This window comes from Anoplolepis gracilipes, chromosome 7, assembly GCF_047496725.1.
Source record: "Anoplolepis gracilipes chromosome 7, ASM4749672v1, whole genome shotgun sequence".
Classification (NCBI taxonomy): domain Eukaryota; kingdom Metazoa; phylum Arthropoda; class Insecta; order Hymenoptera; family Formicidae; genus Anoplolepis; species Anoplolepis gracilipes.
In genome coordinates this window covers 8726518-8749453 of record NC_132976.1, presented here as the reverse complement: position 1 = coordinate 8749453, position 22936 = coordinate 8726518, and the positions used below count along the sequence as shown (strand labels likewise).

Here is a 22936-nt window from a genome sequence, read left to right as displayed (position 1 = left end):
GATCGACAAAATTTTGATTTTACATTTAATTATGAAATTATACAGACATATATGTATATAATTTTATCATGTGAATATTTAATACATAAACGAATTGATTTTATGATTCTGACTATGTTTATTTATTACACGCTAAAAATGTGGCATACGTACATACATAAAACGAAATAAGCAAATCTCTGATAATAGAAATCATCTCGTGAATTCACACAGAATTTTAAAATGATTAGCGTGGTAGCATTGTCTCTATCGCTTATTGGTTCGAGTCGACTCTGGTGGCGAACGCACCTAACTACTGTCGGCACATTGGTCCACATTGACGCAATAAATAACGGACGCAACACGTGAATAACATTCGAGTCCCGTGATAAATGTCGCGGAGCAGAGGTCTAAAAATTTGACATTGCATTTTATTCGCCGGCCGATGACAGACGGTCGCGGAACACGTGCGCTTCCGTGAAGATTCGCCCGCGTGGACTTTCGAGAAAAATCGCATACGTCCTACGCTACGAATACGAGCGATAGCTTGTCAGAAGAATGCGTGCCGACACGTACATCTTGTTGATTTATCTGTCATTCGCGATTTTCGGTGGTGCCGAAAAAAATGAGAGCGCTTTCGTAGCGACGCACGAGTGGCAAACGGTAAAGAAAGGTGAGTTTTGCCGGATCAAATGTAACGTACAATGTGGGACTACTTTACGTCAACCGTCTCTTTTTACAACACCACGTCAGTCAAATCCGTCGCGTTATTTTTTTTGCGATGATCCGCGAAAATGCGACTGTTTCTAAAGAATAAGTTATGTTATGGGATTTTTGGAAATTATTTGTATTCTATTGGAGTCTATTATTAAATAGAAAGTGCCAAACTCGATGGTTGCAGATCCAGTGTTTTCAGTGACGTACACTCAGATTCGATTACGTGGTGCAATTATAAGCAGTCTCGAGATATTTAAATTGTCTCGAATTAAAATATAATTTTTTTTTATAATTTTTATGGACTCGATATCCACACAAATTAAAATTTATATTTTTAGTAAAACTAATTTTATTACACAATTGCAATTTAATATGAAAGTTTATATGGGTATAAGATCTAAGCTTTCTAATAAATTTAACACATCATAAATTTAATGATTAATAAAATTGATTTAATCGAGTGTAATAAAGATTTATATAATTTATTATACGTACAGGAACTCCTATTCCCAAAGGACTTCATGTAAGACACAATTTTATAACCGGAGTGACGGAGGCTAAATTATTGGACGATGCAGAAGAAGTAAAAGAAGATGATGAAAATACAAATCGATCAAATTCTAAGTCACTGACATTACATCCTGATAAGTCAGTACTAGAAAATGAAGAAGTAGATCCTGTGAAAATAAAGAAGGAGTCTGAAGCTTTAAAATTTCCTATTGATGAATTGAAAGCAAGATTAAAAAAACTTAAACAGGAAGAAGTAGAAGATATATCAAATGTGAATGTAATTATTTTTTATTATTAATACTCACAATAATTACTAATTAGATTTGTAATTATTTCTCTTTCTCTACAAAGAATGAAATAAGTCATCTTTCTCATATGAATGTATAATTTTTATAATATTATTTTCTATGATAATTATATATAAAACGGTTTCAAATTTTGTTTATCTTCAGTATTTCTATCATTTTTTATAATGTCACATCATTTAATGTATCATTTCATCAATTATATAGTGGCTTTTATTATTACAGTTTAAATTTTTTTTATAAATATTTAATTCCATCTGTAATTTTTTTCTCTTTTTATTCTAGGATAGAGAAACTCGGCCAAAAAGTGAGAAGCATTTCAAACGTTTTTATGAAACCTTGAAAGAGGAACTTAATGCTCTCAAAGTCAACGTTACAAGTGATTCAGAGTTATTAAAGAGATTTTTCCAGAAATTCCAATCTTATAAAAGTAGTGTTACTACAGGAACATTAACCAGCATAGAGATTGAAGAAGTTTTGGATATTTTAAATAATTTAGAATATCTTCTGCATCAAATTGATAATGCTAAAATATTCTCAGACATGGATGGGCAAGTATAATATAAAAAGATAGAATTTTTTTTTACAAAAAGCATTTGCTACAACATTTTTATTCCTTTTTTATTATAGGCTAACTAAGATCATATCGCCATGCCTCAATGGAACCAATAATGACATAAAACTGGAAGCATTACGTCTTTTGGGAGCAGCCGCACAATCAAACCCAAAAGTGCAAGCTAAGGCATTAGAAAATGATTTTATTCAAAAAGTATTGCACGTTTTATCTACGAATAGTAAAATTGAAATAAAATCCAGATGTCTCTATGCTCTAAGTGCCTTAATACGTCAGTTTCCTGCTGCTCAGAAAGCTTGGATTGATCATGGTGGTTTGCAATTATTTGGGAAGATTCTATACGATGATCATTTACAGATACAAATGAAAGCAATAAAACTAATTAATGATTTAATAATTGAAAGACAAAATCTACAAGAGATCTATGATATTGAACAGCGTCAGCAAAAAACGAGGGAATATGCTATTACAGATTTCGAGCAAAGATTATTGAGACACGATTATTGCAAGTTACTAAGCAACTTAATGGTCAAGTGCTTCAAAGAAAAGCTAACGAGCCAATTCAGCATAGAAAATAATGATTTTCTCGAAGTAGTGTCGGACAGCATGATCACAATATCTCCTGTTTGTAGAACTGAGTTTAAAAACATCAAGGTTTTGCTTCTACCTGTTATAGATAATCTCTTATACTTTTATCAAAATCTGGATAATCTTAAATTGACCGTGGATGAAACTGACGTTTTACAGAGTTTGATATTATTGATTGAAAGATTAAAAGTTACTATTTTTGAAGCACCTCATGATGAACTGTGAATATTTTGAATCAACATTTAATTGAAAAAAAATTAAAGACTAATTGAAAGTTAAAAGACAAATTAAATTTAAATCTTCTTGTAGGGGACAGATGTAAGAGTGCAATCGTCTATGTACAACAGTAATCATTTGTAATAGTATAGGGCTTTCCTTAATACATATTTGTTTAAACTAGAGTAAAAAAATTTGTGAAAGAGAAGATTGATCATCATTGTAATAATAGTTTTGAAGAAGGAAGATATCTATGGAACAATTAAATATAATTTTTTATAGATCTTAAGAAAAATCCATTATAATCATAAAAAAATATTTTATTATTCTAAATGTGACATAATATTGTCCACATCCTAAATAGCTTATCGTACTTGCACGATTGATCAGTGAAAAATGTGCAGATTCTCGTCTCTTGCATCTGAAGTATAAAGAAGTATAAACTAGTCATTATATATCAGTTAAATTTATATTCATTATTTGAATGTGTTATTATCGTTAGTGATTTTTATCATTATAGTCGATTTTTACTGTTATTATATAAGAGTTTTTTTTTTATTGGCCTATTAAATAGTCAAATGCTCGAATGTCTTAAGTACAGGAGACGGGAACTTTGATTTAATAAATCATAGAGCTCAATCAATATTCCATATATATAATTCACATTTCTGCCAGCGACTAAGAGATATCATTTAAAATGACTGAGATGTATGTACATATATAATATGTAAGATTCAGTTGTTTGCTGTCAGCTAGTAAGTGCAATGTTTATGCAAGTATATACAATCGTTGTGTTTTCTGTTTTAGAATAATTATTTAATAAATTATTTTGTACCAATCAAATGTATTCAATTATTCAAAATAATCCCTATAGTATATACTTAATATGAAAGAAGAGTAAAACGTGAACATCGCAGAATAGTACATTTTATTTACAAATCATAGATTAGAGATTACATGATTATGATTCATATATTACTTATATAATCATAATTCATAGAAAATATTTGTGTAAAAGATGTTATGTAATTTTAACCAGTTCCTTTCCCGATTAGGGAATATCTATTTACAGATGCAGAAAAAAGCACTCCTGTATCATGCATTCAAAATGGTATAATACCTTGCTTTTAATTGTTAAGTACAAGGATCACGTTATTTGGTGCCTCATAAAATATGAATATTGTGCATGATACACGAGGCTGCAGAGAGAAAAGTACAAATTGAATTTCTTTCAATGTCCTCTTCATCTTTACTATCTAACTGGAAGTGTAACAAAGTTTTTGTATTTTCTATAAGTATATATTATCTATTTTTTTTTTTTTTTAATTATTTGAATATATAACAAGATGAAGCTCTGCGAAAGACATACTAATATCTTTCATGTGAGTATATCTTTATAGATATATTTACTATGCGTTCCTATTTAAAGAAAATATAATTTTTCATAATTATATCAATAAATATGCTATAGAATATATATTAAAGGTTTCAAATTTGTTCTTTTTTTATGAATATGTTGCATCAAAATATATGATATATACCTTATAAATATTTAATATCATTATATTAGGTTGGCTAAAAAGTAACATCTTTTTTTCAAAAGATGATGTTTTTGTTTTTCTTGAATTGACCTTATTTTGAAAATGAGTGACAAAAAGATATATTTTCGAGAAGTTATTTTATTTCTGCAAAAGGAAAAATGTGATACAAGAAACCTTATTTCTAATGTTTTTGCGAGAATAAAAAATATAATTGCTCGAAAATATAGTTTCTTGTCACTTATTTTCAGAATAAGGTCAATTCAAAAGGTACAAGGAAATTTAACCAATGTAACAATTTTTTAAAATGATGCATTGAAGTATCAGTTTTCAGAGAATATGTATATTTTATAGCTTAGAAACAGTGCTTTGTATTGAAAAACACAAGAACATCGTCTAATGAAAAAAAAAAACTTTTAGCCAACTCAATATAATAATAAAATTGTGCGAATGCAACAAACATAATTTTATTTAATCTGTATGTATGTACGATCAATTTATTTTACTCATTAGGTATTAATGTGGTCTATTCAAAATGTAATCTATTTTTATATGTGATCTTATGAAGTTTTATTATATCTGTTCAAAAAGTTGTTCTAAATCTGTTTTTTACAAAATTTTTGTATGCAAATGTTATTACATGTTTTATCCAAATTTGTTTAATTCATTTAATTATAAACTCAAAATATGCACATTTTTACCTTTTAATTCTGTACAACACATGAAATATTTTCTTTTTTTATCATGTGATTATTTCTTAAAAGGAGCTGACCTAATTATGTATTATTTATAACTAACTTTAGGAACTGAATGTACATTCACTAGTATATTCTTAAATGTATTCATATCTGCACTATAAGTGCATGTATGTACATGTCCAGTGAGGAAGTTTTCATTACAATTCTCGCATATCTTTATACACAATAGCATTAACATAAACATTATATACATTAGTTTTCAAATTTATTCAAAACGTGATGCTTATATGTCAATACTGACTTTAGATTTAATTTTTATATTAGTATTACAGTGTCCTGTTATCAGGAAAAATAATCACATTGTGACATGTTGGAAGGTATTACTGTCTTAATTTGTAAATAGAACATGCATATCGATGCATAAATTATAACAGCGAGGTTTATAACAATTCCTCGAATTGTCATTTATAACATAACATCAGAGTAATATATCTAATTGTAATAAAATAATATACAAATTATATATTATATTTATATTTTTGTAAGAATGCATTTTGCTTCACTATCATTGTTATGTTGGATTTAAGATTTTCAGTAAACTATAAAAAAGATTCAAAAGCTATTAATGTAATTTCATTATTTCCAAAGAGTGAAAAACTAACGATAATTTCAGACTTTACAACAAATATTCAGTGTGTGTTGGAGAAAACATTTCTGATACAAAATATTATAACTAGGCTAAGTCTGATTATCAATCATACATGAGTTTGGTCAGTCATTTATCGTCGTTAGTTTTCCTTCCTCGAATATTCTATCTCCATTGAGCAATAAGTAATTTTATGGCAACTTTGGAGTACCGTATCGATGATATATACCGAAACACAACACATATAGGTCCGGTAAACTTGTACTCGGTGTATACTAACATAATAGAACTTCTTTTTACTAATCCTCTAATCTAATAAAATTATTCAATTTATATATATTTCATTTAAACAAACATCAGCGCAGCCATAACAATAACCCCGAAAAGTAGAGCACCAAATTGTTTCAACGACTCTTTTGTATTTGTTTCTTTTAATAAATCGGGCAAGATAGTTACCAGACCAATATGTATAAATCCTCCTGCAGTCAACGGCAATATCCAACTAGTTCTTTTCTCTGAAAGAGAATAGGACCACATATATATTTTCTATTTAATAATAAGAGAAAAAATTATATCATAAAACTTAGGAATATATTATATATGATATACTGCACATAAAAATATTGTTTCAAGAATTTGATGTTTTATATAAAAACAAGTTAGAAAAGAAATCTCATTTTTAACGCTAATAACAACAAAAAGTTAGCTAACAAATAAACTAACTATAATTTGAATTACCAAGTTTTCAAAGCTGAATTATTATACATACGTTGTATGCTAAAATTTTTGATTATTTACCTAAACCACCAGAAAAGGAGACGGCAGCCAAAGCACCAACGATCCCACCAAGGGCCGTGATTAACTGCGCCCGCGCAGCGTCCCATCTGCTAAATCCACTTCGCAATAAAATTGCGAAATCGCCAACCTCATGAGGTATTTCGTGCACCAAAATAGTAAATGTGCTGAGGACACCTACACGGAAGGAAATGAGGAACGATCCACCCACAGATAAACCGTGAGTAAAATTATCAAGGAAGTTCATCAAAAGATTGAGGTATCCAGGAAAGGCCTTGGGATTGAAAAATTTACGGAACAAGTTCGATGTAAAGTTTTTTGTCCACATGATCAAACGCATATTGTTTGGTGGAATTACACGTGGAGGGTCAGCGCGTGAGATTGTCGATGCAAAACCATTACTTTTTGCCAGTTTCTTTAAGCAACTCTTTGCTTCGTCAACTAATGGACCATCATTAGGACATTCGCTTGACAATGCAGATTTCATAATGTCAGCATCTTTACAGCCATTCTTTTGCGGATTTTTGATACGGTTTGGAGTTCGTCTATTCTTGCCGTATTGTTTCTCCAGAAAAGATTGTATCTGTAAAGGACGTTTGATCATTTTATAGACACAACTAAATTTAAATAATACACAAGACACATTTTAGATAATATAATAATAGTTTTAGATAATATAATAAAAAAATTTACCTCGGTTGAATTTTTAAAGCATTCTTTTGCAAAACCATTCTTCTCCGTGTTCAGCGTAATACAATTATTATTATCCATCTCTTTTTCTTTATTTGCATCATTAATTAGAATTTCTTCAGTCTGTTGCTCAGGAATGATTGCTGTTTCCTCGTTTATAGTGGTGACAAATTTTTCAATGATCACGAAGAATAAAAAGGCCGCCAACACCGACAGGCCCGCGGGCATGGACGAATGATCATTTTTGCCTGTAAATAAAAGTCAATATGATAATGTTTATAAATATCTGAAGGATAAGATAACTAAAAATGAGAAGAATAAAATGAGATATTTGCAAATAAATCAAGAGTTGCAATATTAAATTTCTATTAAATTTATCTTATCTACGATATTATTTATTAAATATATTCATCTATATGCATAAAAGTTATATTCTTTAAAGTAATTATCATTTAATTATTAATTGATATTCATGAGATCGTGTAAATTATATAATCTATTGCTTAACTTCTTTTTATAAGAAATTGCCAATAAAACGCAACGTAAAACGAATGTAAAATAAAAGCTAAAAGAAAATTTGCAATTCAAAAACCGATCAATTTACATGGCTATTACTAGTCCACTGATCACTTCGAATTCCTAACGTGATTCGGTCGGAAAGACATTTAATTTACATGGACGCAGCTGGCAATTCAAATCTGCAACTGATGCACAATAGAGTTCGAAGCCACCGCTTAAATCGTTCATAAAGCTCTCTCAACCTGAGAAGACCAGGGACGTACTCTACTAACGTGGAGGTTGCGAAATGCGTTCAAAATACATATATAGTATATGTATACGCAAGTAAAAATTATATAGGAAAAATAATATATCAGATACATTTATATTTGCATCGTTGTATAGCAGATTTCGCAATACTAGAAATGTCAGGGCAATAAGATTCATTAAATAATCTATCCGGTGTTTTTTTCATCGATATTTCCTCCTGATAATATTATTTCGCACGATGCATAAATATTGCTTTATTTATTAAAGTCATTGCAAATATTGCATATAAATAAAAATTTTGTACCAGTAAAATCCGTCTCTCTTGCATTTTTTTTCTTTTTACGATAACAATGTCAATCTTATCTTATAATAGGTGACTTTTGTGATATATTAAAATTTTCTTATAAGATAAGATTAATCTTCTTACCTAAGTAGTTGCGTAAATAGAATCTAAAGATATATTAAATAAAATAGATATATTAAATAAAATTACCTCTTGTTTGTAATTCACTCTCGAATGCTTCCGGCAAAAGATGTAGAAAAACATCGCCCAGTAATGCGCCCATGGCAAAGCTCAAAAGAATCTTTAAAGTGCCGCCGTTTTCTGCAACAAGAAAAGTAAAATTAGAACATGTTCATTTTATGCGTTCAGATAGCTAGAAACGTTTATGAATTGCAATAAGTTATTACTTTTGACTTGTGTATGCACTAAAATGGAGAGAAAAATATCTCAACAGAGCTTACTTAGGCAGAAAATATTTATTCGCATATATTCCTTGCATTTGCAGAGAGCGTTCAGGAATTAAATTCTTCGTCGACTTTGTTAGAGTTAGATACGAAAAAAATTATTGAACAGATATCATCGAATTAATATAATTAGAAGAAAAAAAATTATACGACAAAGAAAACCGTAAAATTTATGTGATTTATTTGTACAATATAATCAGTAATAAAAACCATAAATCGTCGAATCATTTACTGTTATTGCGTATGACAGACGACGCGTATGGTCGACGACGATAAGTTCAAAGTGTGTTCATGCGAAAAATAAACTATGGATGTTATTCTTCTCTGTGCATGGTTCATAGAATTGGTATCAATATATATATATATATATATATATATATATATATATATATAGATACCAATGTATATATATATATATATATATATAGATACCAATGTATATACATATATATATATATATATACACATACATATATACAATGGACTTTCATTTCTGTGATACTGTGTCCATGCATATTAATCTCGTTCTTTAAACACATAAAAAATGATACGCGAGACGCAACAAATTTTCTTCTCAAAACTTTTATATATAAATTTCAACTGAAACGCATAATAAATTGATTGATTTGTGAGTCAAATATATTTGCAAAGTATATTATTTAAATAAATATTGCAATATTGAAAGGAAAAGTCAATTAATTATGTATATTGTTATTAATTAAAGCGTATTAGTCAAATACGGAATATATAATGAGTACATTAATTAATGTTCACAGAATTTGATCGACAATAATTGTTATAATACGCTGAGTATTACATCTAACTTTTCGTGATAATAAGTTAAAAAATCCGAATAATAAATAAAAAAAAAGGAATTTAAAAAAAATCCGATCAGGAAAAACGTGAAATATAAATTTTTTTTAATGTAATGTGTAACGCATTCAATAATTGCTAATAGAGTGCAACTCATATTTTCTGTAACAGCAGTAGTTTGCAGAATAGGACGATGATAACCGCTATGATGTCAATGCATGATTCACGGCAAAGAGAGAAAACGAAATATAAATAATGCGTAGGCAGATCTTGATCTCATTTTGGCATGAGATAATGGACGTTCTTCTCTAGATAAATTCATCAATCTCGAATAGTAAAAATTATCACGATTTGTTCAATTTAAAAATATATTTTTTCAACTGCCATAAGTTATAATGAGAGACGCTGGTCTCTTTTTTTGTGTTGTTTCAAGTTCAGAAAAACTTTTAAAATACTCAATTTAATTATATAAAAAATATTAATATAATTATACATATAAATGTTTATTTATTCAATAATACTTTACAATTAGTTATATAATTCCTCATAAACTGCATTGAATATTAATTTCATTTACACCGAGAACGCGGTTGTTAATTTTGATAAGCTTATTTTTAGGAAATTAGACGATCGTCGTCAATTCGGCAGTGTAGAATTAGAAAACGAAAAAAAAAAAAAAAAAAATAAATAAATAACTGGTTTTCCAGATCAGTATGTTCTGTGTAGCAGTTACAAATTCCTGTTGACAGATCGACGATTTATCGATATCACGACCTACTTTTAACATAGCATTATTATTATTACAGCGCATCAGACATAAGTTGCATCAGTTTCAATAAAAAAAAAATTCGATTGGTCTAATTAGCATAACCGAAATAAAAATATGAATTGTTTGATAGAAAATGAATGTGCATTATGCCGTTGCAGACAGATAATTGTATAACAAGATTTCAGCTTTTCAGGTATAATAATGAATAATTTTTAAAAATATTGCATTATCTCTGCGTTCGAATTTCACTGCCAGTAAACTGCCAGTACTAAACATCTATAGTTTACGTTACATACACTATAAATTTTTTAGTACTGGCAGTTACTGGCAGTGAAATTCGAACGCAGAGTATATGTATAAAATATATTTTTTGTCAAATAATTTTTTTTGTGAAAAATTTAATTTGTTTTAATAATAATAAAAGAGAATGTGTGATATATAAATTGGAAAATTTCTTAATATATAAAACATTCTAACGCAGATCAACAATATTATCGTTGTTTAAAAATGTTTTTCTATAAACACTTAATAAGTATGAAAAAATAGGCTATTATATATATATATATCAGTTCGGTGTAAGAAATTTAAAAATTCTGTTATTCTCAGAACCATGCGCTTTTATACGAAGTAGGCAAACATCTTAAATTTTATTAGATGTAAAATTAAAGATTTGTCAATGATAATGAGCTATGAAAATTAGTTTTTCCTCTAAGAAAAACATAGCTGTTCCACCAGCTATGTTTTTATTTGAAATTTAATATAGATAAAAATGATATCGTGCATGTAATTGGCAATTTAAAAAATATGATAAGCACACTTTTAACTTTCCTCTTCAATAATAAATTGCTCGTGAAAGAGCATTGCGTTTTTAAGATTATAAACATAATGCGTACTTCTTCTTTTCTATTATTGAATTGATATGTACTTGAAAAGTTATTACGTCAGATATTTCTATCGTAGCAATTATATCCATAGCACGACCTAGTTGTATGTCATCATCCATTTCCTAGCAGTTTGTATGCAATTAATTCATCTTTTTTAAAGCTCTCCTATCATATCAAAACTTATTTTTTTCTATTTGTTATTTATATAAAAGTTACATATAATGCTAAATAATTCAAATTACGATGTAGCAATATGTCAATAAATAAATCAATAAATATAGACAAGTTAACAAATGTAGAATAACAAGTCTTATATTATTTATATTATTTTATAATTATAAATTAAAAATAAAAAAATATAGAACTGGAAACTTATTTCTCAAATATACTAATTGTAAGAAAAAAAGATTCAACGAAGAGAAAGATAAAAATGAGCGTATCTACTATTAGTATATACTAATACTTATTATATAACAGTATTCGTAGCAAACTCACAACAGATGTACCGCTATCAGAATAATAACCCTACTGCACAATCGAACTAAACCAAGAATTACAAAGATTACGTAACTCTAAGTTTTGTGCCTCGAGATACTAAAAGTTGTGAAATAGGGAAATCATTAATTCTTAGGTAAAAAGAGATTTATTTTGTAGATACAATACAATTGGGATGAGCAGATATTATAATCTTTCAATTAATTTCAAAGCAAAAATCATGATTTGTCGGACTATACTGGATTTTAAATTGAAAGAGTACACTTATACAACTTATTATTATAACGTCCGAAATAAAAATCTGATTTCTTGATTATATTTACACCGATTTACACCAGTGAGATTTGGGACTTCATTCCATTCTAAAATAAGTTATTAATTCATTTATGATGGGTCATAGACACTTTGATTAGAAAATTTCAAATCAATTTCACATACAATTCAATTTTCAAATAAAATTTATAAAATAAGGCATATTTTCCAATCCTGAGAAATTATCTTGTGTTAGACAATTTTATCCTCATTTTATAATATGTGTATAATAATTATCAGTTAAATTATTTCTACAAGACTTACGTAAAATATTTACATCTTACGCAAATGTTGCAACATGAATTATTTTTTTACATCAGATGCACTATTGATGACCACGCATATCCTGCATTTGCATGTAGGTTTTTCCCAATTGTACGGATATATTAGTAATTATCAGATTTATGCATCGCGACATGTGACTGATAATGACATGTAATAGATAAATATATCATCCTGTACGGGACTGTACAATAGACGTGCGCAGCGATTCCAGTGTGTCGACAAAGCGATAACACGAAAGCGAGTCATAAACGATTTCTTTGTGGACTTCGGAAGGATAAAATGCGCGACTATGTTGATGAGGAATATTGCGATCTTACTCTTTACCGGGTGTTTCAAAGAAAACGTACACTATCAACAGTGATTCTTCTCTATGTATAATAAATTTTTTATTTATACACCATATATACTAATGAGAATAAGATGCATCGCTTAATTATCTAGACATTTAATTTCGGAATCAATAAAATTCGGCTTAAAGATCAATTATACAATGTTAAGATATGTGATCTTTATAAATTAATTTGAAAAATCTCATTAGCGCGAAATAAAGGTTTCATTAGTGAAATAATTATTAATATATTAAGAAAGTTACAGAATTTTATATAGTTATTGAAAATCTCAAGAGACTTTAGTACTTGACATTTAAATGACTTAAATTTTTTTTTTTTGAGATTATTGTTTCGGTACTGATTTAATTCTTATTATTTTATTCTCTTATATATTGTATTATCTATATTATTATTTTATTCTCTTATATATTATATAGTAATTGTATAGAACATGTTGCCAAGAAGTTTCTCCGAAGCGATACTTATTATCTCATAAGAATACAGATACGACGATTGTATGACTATATGACTGGAATACACTGAGAGTTGATATGGTTTCCAAAGTCTAAAACAGCTTATTCATATATTATATATAATATATATTGCAAAGTATTCTCTAAACAATATGTAAACAAACCAGCATAGTTTCCAAGTTAGTACAATGTTATATTTATTAAATGCCTTACATGCCGTGATTTATTATAAATATAATGGAATAAAAATAAAATATATGTAGTATAGTATAGTAATAAAATATAGTAAGTATATAGGTGCAAGTTTTTTAAAGATTTAGTGACGCCAGTATGTAGCTCTAGTAGTCACGCGAACACAGTTGCAAACTTATCGATTTTTAGATAAACAGTGCAGTTAGTTGCTTAGAAAACTTTTCCAATAAATTTTTTTGTATTTTAATGATTAAAATAATAATTAAAATAACAATTAAATATAATCTTACAAAACACATATTTAATTATTTTTTATTATACAACTTTGAATTTCGCGGGCTACTTTCTATTATATTTTTCTACCTGCTATAAACTAATTATAATAAAAATTAAGGAAAAATGAAATAAATGAATTAAAAATAAAATTGAGAGATTTATATTATAACTAATAATAAGTTCCGATATTTTCGAAAAATGTTATCGACTTGTCAGATATGACACTAAATCAGATTTGATTCAAAATAATAAAAAGATTATCAGAATGATTACAGTATCGAGTAGCTAACATTCCTGAAAAAAAAAATTTGATTGCATTGCAATAAAGTATAAAAACATATGTTTATTACATAGAAAAATAATTAATTAAGTTAATTTAATAGATATGGAAATATGCATAAAATATGTGATGGTAGGTATTAGATTATTGAATGTTTGTAAAAAATTAAACAAAAATTATTTATCAATCTAATAATCATTATAGACTAAAAAATAGTTTAACATACGCTATTAATGACATAACGATATAGATAACTAGATGAATAAAGTTCATGATCAAATTTAATAATATTCAAATTGGTGCATTTGACCCACAGAAAACATAATTGTGCAATTCTCATTCATTTATCAGAAATTAATTATGGTAGATAAAAACAAAGTGATATAAGTATAAATAATATAAGAAAACATAGTATAAAAAAGACAATCGTTTTTTTCCACAAAACTAATTATCTTCGATATCAAGACAAAAGATAATTCTCGATATGCAGTATATCAAAAGACAAATCTACAATATATATATATATATATATATATATATATATAAATATCTTGACGCTTATTTTTTCATTAAATTATGGATTAAATTATATAATATGAAATTATATGACCGTTACATGTCAGATAAAAAAACCGAAAAGAATTCAAGTGTCATGATTAAAGTAATTATTTTTGTTCAATATCAGTTTTTTAAACATGTCATTTTAGTGTAATATACGGATTTTTTCATTTATCGGTAACTTGAATTGATTAACAGAATAACATAATTTTGAGGCTGAATGTCCATAAGATTGCCAACACTACGACTAATTTATGTTATATAATGATACCTATATATTATGTATAAAAGTTGTTTCACCAAATTTATTAAAGAAAAAATTAAATTACAAGTATATTTATTTAATTATTAGTTTAATTCATAAAAAATCTGTAATTTTTTTAATATCAATTGTTATGTAAGCTTCGTCCGTCAGAAATTTACTTAAATTAGTTTAAATGCAAGAAAGAATTCGCAATTTAAACGCAAAGTTCGAAAAAATTTGTAAAATATAATATTTCATATAAAAAGTCAATAATGTTTCGGATTGACGCGTGAATGACTTTATTGTCGAAACGCGATTAAATCGACGATAGAAAAAGTTAGTGTTGTAATATGAGTTTTTGTACATTGGGAAACGATTAAATTCTCGTAACTTTTTACATTTACACAAAGTTTATACTATTAAAGTTTGGCGATGTAGCGTAACGTTTACCGTTAATTACACTCGTATAACTTGGAATCACCGCATTGTTGATTTGGAAAATATGAAATAATAGAGAATGTTATGGAAGAGAGAGATATACATGTAGTATTCCACATGAATAACTACGTTATAATTTCTAAAATGAGAGCAATATCTGAAATTGTATACAAATTGCAACGCATGTGTTACGGCGATTTGTTAGTTTTATTCATAACAGAAATGTTTATCTATAGCTCTAGCCAATTAAAATCGCTTATTTCACTTCTAATAATTAATTAAATAATATAATTTTATGACAGCTGTATAATCAACTTGCACGTTTCGGTGAATAATGACAGCGATTTATCGTCACGATCATGAGAAAGGAATGTGATAAATGTACGAGCATAAAGAGTAGCCGTAAAATAGATAAAAAATAAATGCAATAAACGCTTCACATCGATATCAACGTAATTCCACACGAAAGTTAATTAAAGTTACTGGTAGTTGACACTATCGATTCCAATCGGCGCTATTATAGATTCGCGTTCACAAAATTCAAAGCTCTATAGACACGAATGAGAAATTTTGTCGAATATCGCGATATACGTTTCGTAAATATACAGTACTACATTAATTTACGTATCGATAAACGAGTATTCGATGATGACATCATCGTAATGTCAATAGAAATTTTTGTGACGTTTGTTATATACAGTATATACAGCCAAATAACATTTAAAATCTAAAGTACAATTGTAGAATATAAAAATTACCATTTAAAATTTATATATTTTACTTTTTCAAAAATTATACGAGAATCTCATATATGATTTTCCAACTGCAGTTATAACCGCAGGAAAGCTATATGCGACAGATGCTTCGAAAGTTCAGTCATCTTTAACCAGAAAAGTATGACGGAAAAGAAACTTTCAAATCTAAATTCTTAACTTTACATAGCTAAAATTTTCGAAGATATCCAAAGTGCATTTTATCTGTTTGAAAAATGACATGCAGATTATTTTATACTGCAGTTAACAGCAGAATGTAATATTTCTGATTGTGTGAGTAGCTAAAGATATTTTAGTAATAAGAGAGAACTCAATATAATACCTTTTATAACAAATATTAATAACACATGTGTACTCATTTTATAATTATGTAGTATTTTTATAAAATTACTAGCATCGAGAAAATTATGCGACAATATTGAGGTTAAATCAGAAGATGCAAATAAGTATCTATATCAAACAGATTTATACAACATAAATGATGCAACGCATTCATTTATGCTGCATAAAAATAAGCGCTCGCAATTTTATTGAATATTCATATTCGTTTGACTAATGGAAAAAAAGTAAATGGTAAACAATGTAAACGTATGAACAAATGATGAAGGACTGGGAAATAGAATGATTTTCTTTTCGAGAGTCTAGATTGAGTTATACTTTGCAATTGGACCAGAAATTCCATTCTACGCGTTGCACAAAACAAGTTCTGTGACCTTCGAATTCCGTTCTCTTATTAAAAATATTGTCGACAACTTTAGATTATTTTCTTCCTTGTCAAAGTTTTTTGAACACTTTCGAAAATCTGGATTTAAGAAAATATGAAATTGTAATTATATTAATTATATTAGAAACAAGTAAAAATTATTTACACTATTCATAAATTATTTCATCGGATATGCAAAAATGTTTTATTACATTTTATCAAGGTAGTCTTCTGTAATGTCAATGAATCGAGCATATGTTACTCACTGCAATAATAAATATAATCGGATACTGTGTTATAGTCATCAGATATTTTTTGTCATTTCGCAATTCTCAGTAAAGAGAGATTATACACATTAGTTTTGTTGGCAACAGATTTCTTCAATTATTTCGTGCGCAGTTGTGTATGCACGTGCTGATCTGTTTTTAAGCAAATGCATATGCTACCAAATATAGTACATGCATCAGCTTTTTCTCGCGTGATTTTTATTTGCGTACAATACAAATAAAAAAAATATATTTAAGTTTTGTTAAGCTTATAACTCTTCTCATTCAAATAAATTAATAGTTTTGTAAGATTTTGTAATCGGATAGAATTGTTTTATTTATAGGAATTTATATTATCCAATAATGTATATAATCTATAATTAAATTTGTGTCATAATTAATAATGTAATTATGAAATAACTACGTACGCGTATGATTATATATATATATATATATATATATATATATATAACATTTCCGCGTACTTTAAAATGTAGAATATGGACATAACTTCTCATAGTGATTATTTATGAAATAATTAGTATATAAAAAATATATGAGGAGACAGAGAATGTTTATTCATGTAGCCCATTTATGTAGTTTATTTATGTAGTCTATAATAACATAATAAATATGTCCGCGTTCTACGCCAGAATAGCGTACATATTATAATTTCATTTTTAATTTATATTCATAGAACTCTCATGTTCCGGCGAAAAAAATTTCAACACATAATCATTTTAATTATTATAATTATTTTAATTATTATAATCATTTTAATTATTATTTAATTTCATTTCATTAGCAATGAGAAAATTACAATAATTTGTTTTTATCATGACGATAAAATATCTATATTGACGAATATAATTGATTTTTGTAACAAGAGAAATATAAGTAAAATTTAACGACAAATTTATTATTTCATTGTATTATTTTCCATGGAAAATATTATTAAAACAATCGAATCCAATATCATTAAGCTTTATTATGGAAATACATGAATAAATAGCAAGTACGCACAGAAATCAATTATAGCCGAATAATTCATTCTCTCTCTTTCTCTCTCATAGCTTTTATTGGGTTTGTTCCAATAAATTCCACTAATTGAACTATTCTGTTATGGACCAGCTATAGCAATGAAGACCGCGTCTTTAAATGTAAAGCTATATACTTTGTCATGGGATTATCTTGTACATCCTCTCACAAAAGGTTACCAAATATTAACAATAAATCCAACTACAATATTAATGACTAATTTGAAATATAGTGAACAGAGAAAATAATAATTATTTCGCAAAACAAAGATCTTTCTTGTTGTGTCACACATTGAACTTTATATATTCGTTATGTGTACTAAGAGAAACACAAATTAAATTTCAAATTAAAGTCCAGAGAAAGTAATAACTATCGCACATAGAATCGAAGACTATAGTTTGACAAGAAGGATAATTGGATTATAATTACATAAATTTGCATTGAAAATATATTACCGGATTGTAACTATTCTCTACCTACTGAAAAAAGAAATGATTCATCATATTTTCACTTATCGCTATTGGATTAAATTATATTAAGATATGTGATGGAGTGAAGAAGTTTGAGAATCCCTGCTTTTAAGTATTCTCATATAACTTTACGTTTAAAGACCTACGGTCTTCACTGCTATGTAATTGAACCATAACAGAATAGTCTGTTCAATTACTGGAATTTATTGGAATAAACCCAATTGAGTTTTGCAACATCGTCACGTAATTTACAATATCTCTCTCTCCCTCTATTACATAGTAATTTAATTTATACGTTGACGAGAATAAAATTGCGAATATCTTTGCCAAATTTATCGTACTTTAAATTCATTATAATGTGGAATTATTCCGCGATCTTTGGATTACTCGGACAAATAAGAATGATATTACAGTTTATGTGACATCCTACGTCGCATAACTAAATGTAAATAAATGATAATTACAATACATAACGTAACAGTCTTTCGTACAATTTTGTATACAATATTCTGCGCGTGACTTTGTGCGTATTTGAGATGGCAATTTATAATGTTTTTACAAGGAACAAGTTTTTACTTCAAAAAGACGATATCTTCTGTATGTCCCGAAAGACATTAATTAAAATCAAGGTCTCACATTTACTAATGACTGTTATGCTATATTTACACATAATCGTCACACACAGTTTGCTTTTAATTTTTATTTGACGGAAATCCAACAATCAATAATAATTTGTCACTTATTAAGTTTTATCAGTAAATTCATTATACGATCTGTAAAGAAAATATTATCAAAAATAGGTTGTGGTATTTTAAGAAATAAAATTTTACCACCTTCACAAAATATTAATTGCGCAATCAATGATAAAAGCAGGAAAAAATAAGATTAATATAAGATAAGAGATTGTAGATAAAAAGTTATTTATTGAAACATTGTACAAGTAAAAAAAATTTTAATACAGCCATACATTCTGAACATGAAATTTAATATATCCAATTCTTTATCACATTTTGTTAATATGTAAATTTCAGTTGCATAAAAAAAAAAAAAAAAAAAAATAATTGACAAAATTTCATCATAAAAATTAGAGTAAATAACGTATACAGTAGAGATTAAATATAACAATAGCTCTCTCTCTCTCTCTCTCTCTCTCTCTCTCTCTCTCATGTACCATGTCACCTGTAGACATGACGCAACAAATACCTCCTATTATTGTGTGTGTGTGTGTGTGTGTGTGTGTGCGCGTATATAAAAGTGTGATCTATACTACTTACCATCTGCTTTAAGATCGACGCCATCCTGGATGGGGATGAGCCACAGGGGGAAGATGCCGGTTAGGCCGACCATGGTGCTGCCCAATAGAGAGAATATCCATGGATTGTAGGAGAAATATCCGACGATCTCGTGCCATGAAGTCCACGCATCCGTTCCTCCGAAAATGTCGCAAGAAAAATATCCCGCGTCCGTGCAATTGCGGGAGCACGCGTATGACGCAGCAGCCATGTTTGTTGTTGCGTATTCCTCTCCTTCTTTCTCTCTCTCTCTCTCTCTTTGTCTTTCTCTTTTCGTCAAAATTCTCGTTAACGCGAAGAGAAACGTGAAATCGACGTTAACGTCTCGAAATTCCTCAAGATTCCTCGTGACTCGACCTTGAAAACTATGCGTTAAATACGAATGTTGTGAAGCCGGTGATCGGAATCGGTATCTCGGCCGTTCTTTTTCGGAGCTAACCTCACCGCGACTTGGAAGCCACTGTAAAAAGGCTTACCAAGCCGTGCTGTATCGAGGAAGACGATGTTATCGCTTAACAATGACGCGCTTCGTCGTCCAAATTATGAAATTGAAAGAGGGATTCCGGCGCGAGGCCCTCGTCATATGTGCCTATGTACATACGTCTCTGCGTCGTAGATTCATCCGCGTGATGATGATGAAAAGTTGTGGTGTAAATGGTCGTGATAGCGATCGCCGAGCGTCCCGGCTAGCCTACACTGAGGACTGAGCACGGACGCTTGGAATCAGGACGACGTCGCCGCCGCTGCTTGTGGTCTCGTTGATTCCCTACGGACCGTCGTTATTTCATAGCGTCGGATCGACACAAAGGCACCGTCGACGCCGTGGTGATTAAACGCGTGACGACAGCGATTTCGAGGACGCACGATGCACGATGCGTGCGTGCGTCCGTTCCCGCCTCTCTCTACTTCCGTGCTGCTCGATTAACTCACGATTAACGCTCTTTCGCGCTTCACTTTTCTGCCTGAGATACTCTACCGCGATACTTGCCGTAGCGCGACAACTCGATGACTAACGCGCGCTGCCTCGCGAGCACTCCCTTTTATAACCGCGTTCACGCATGCGCGATGCGCGACACGAGACGCACCGAGCACCGATCCGCGCTCCGCGCACAACGGACGGAGATGAATACACGAAGAGGGAACTAAAAGGCGGAGTCAGCTTGATGAGAGTTACAAAGAAAAAGAGAGAGAACGAAAGAGAGGATAACAGAAATGTGATCCGATATATCCTCTTTGTTCGAAATCGATAGAGGCGCTACTTTTTAAACGGAGATATATATCTTTCTCGAGGATCGGGTTCCCTTTCGTCGATTAAATTTTAATTCTCTGAACTCTTTGTATACTCTCTGTTTGCTTTTGTATTTAAAAAACGCACAGAAAGGCGATTGAATCACCGGTTCATATAAAGATGATCGAAATTTTAATACCATCTTGGACAGTACGACGATGCGCGTGCCTCATGTTCTTCTGAGCATCTTTTTTTACAATTACAGTTTTTTTTATATCGTGGTCCTATATATATCCTGTATCCAGATTAATCAAATATCTATTATTTGCCGATAAACCAGTCTTATCTGATGACGACTGATCGCAGATAACGTAATATTCCTCATGATTATAAAGCGCGGAAAACAACAACTTGTGTTATCTCTCACACGTGATATCTGCGTCTAAAAGCACAGGAGATTACAAAATATGTTAAGATTAAAATTGTATTACATTGTTATTTTATTTATATACTGTAATCGTATAATGTTCGCGTGTATCGTGTGATATATAAAATATTCTATCTCAACATATATAATAATTTTTGTGATCGTAATAATTTTTTGGAATCATGCGAATACAACGTTATCTAACGTTGATAACCGCGTCAAAGTAAAACATACACTAGACTTTCTATATCGATTTTAGCATGGATTTTTAAGAAGCTTGTACATATTTTGAAGTGTCCTCTCTTAGGAATAGAATATAACAAAACAGTAGAATTCACGTCAGAGAGTAAATTTCATACTAAATAAATAAACTGTTGTAACAACATTGCTTTTGTACTCCTTTTCCCTTTTGTGTCTTTTTGTGTATTTACATTTGCGATATAACCGACTTATATCATTTTGACAAAACTCAGAAAGCTGCGTAATATACTTTATATTTAAAATCTTTTTATATTATTTAAGATATAATATTTATAATTATTCAAGGCTGCAAAATAATTGGAATAATTTTTGATCGTAGAAAAATTCTAATTAATAAAAAATATAAATATTATACTGTGCATACTGTTGCATAATATTCTATTTTAAAAAATACTTGAAAAGAATCGCTGGGTACAAGCAATTAAAAATTATCGTATACACGACATTGTCGAATACGATTTATTGATAATCAATAGGTTGTAGATGAAATGATACCTTTTGATTAATTCAAGTTTTTAAGTGGAATATTTTTGCATATAAAAGTAATAGTACTTATGTTATGAAGAGTTCATATTTTTTTTATGATCATTGTAACAACATATGCATATAATAAAACGTAATTTATTCTTATATATAATCTAGTTTCATTAAAATAAATATTGGAAGAAATATTTTATTTTTAATTTTAGCAATATATATTATATGTATTATCTCAATTCGTAATCAAATCTTATTCAATATAAATGATAAAGAATCTAAAAAGAATACATTTTTTTTATAAATTCATACCTAATCTATCAAGCGACATAACATGTTGACATAACATTATCTAAGTAACCTTTGATCGATTTGAAAGTTATAAAATTATTACCGAGTTATAATTACTTTCTTCTCGCACGCGATAATAGTCAATTTTTATAATTTATTAATTTATCTATTTTGCGCCTATTATTTGTTACTCACAGGTAAGGAGAAAAGAAACGTATTTTATTACAAAATGTATCCCTATTAAATTTAGAATGAAATATTAGCCAATAATTAGATATTACTCTTTGGACGATCACCAAGTCATGATAGACGTCGCACAAGCAAATAGTATGCATAAAGCGTACATCCGGTGTAATGTTTATCGGTTTTCCGATTCATCGATTCGAAAACATTGAGATTTATGTAACACCTTATTGTCCAAGTATACAACACTAAAACTTTCTCAGTGTATATTTCACTGAAAAGATAATGAAAGATACCGCTCGCGCGATCGATAATTCGATACATAAATTCTTTGCAACCATGTTTCCTACGAACAACTCTTTTGTTATGAAATCTTACAATAGCTGCTTCATATTATCTGTATCAAAT

The 22936-nt window shown here is 28.9% G+C and overlaps 2 protein-coding genes across 2 annotated transcripts; one reads left to right on the top strand and one right to left on the bottom strand.

Moving 5' to 3' along the window:
• Window positions 1-280: 280 nt before the first annotated feature.
• Window positions 281-3732, top strand: Sil1 (Sil1 nucleotide exchange factor). The gene is made up of 4 exons (XM_072896227.1): window positions 281-652; window positions 1194-1483; window positions 1797-2062; window positions 2142-3732. Exons 1-4 carry the CDS (start codon window positions 538-540, stop codon window positions 2896-2898), a joined length of 1428 nt encoding a protein of 475 aa, XP_072752328.1. The 5' UTR covers window positions 281-537; the 3' UTR covers window positions 2899-3732.
• Window positions 3733-5368: 1636 nt separating this feature from the next.
• Window positions 5369-20699, bottom strand: Zip99c (Zinc transporter Zip99C). The gene is made up of 5 exons (XM_072896228.1): window positions 19644-20699; window positions 8518-8628; window positions 7260-7504; window positions 6570-7149; window positions 5369-6286 (listed from the first exon to the last, which is right to left on the bottom strand). The coding sequence occupies exons 1-5, from the start codon at window positions 19870-19872 to the stop codon at window positions 6117-6119; spliced, it is 1335 nt and encodes a 444-aa protein (XP_072752329.1). The 5' UTR covers window positions 19873-20699; the 3' UTR covers window positions 5369-6116.
• Between the last annotated feature and the right edge of the window lie 2237 nt (window positions 20700-22936).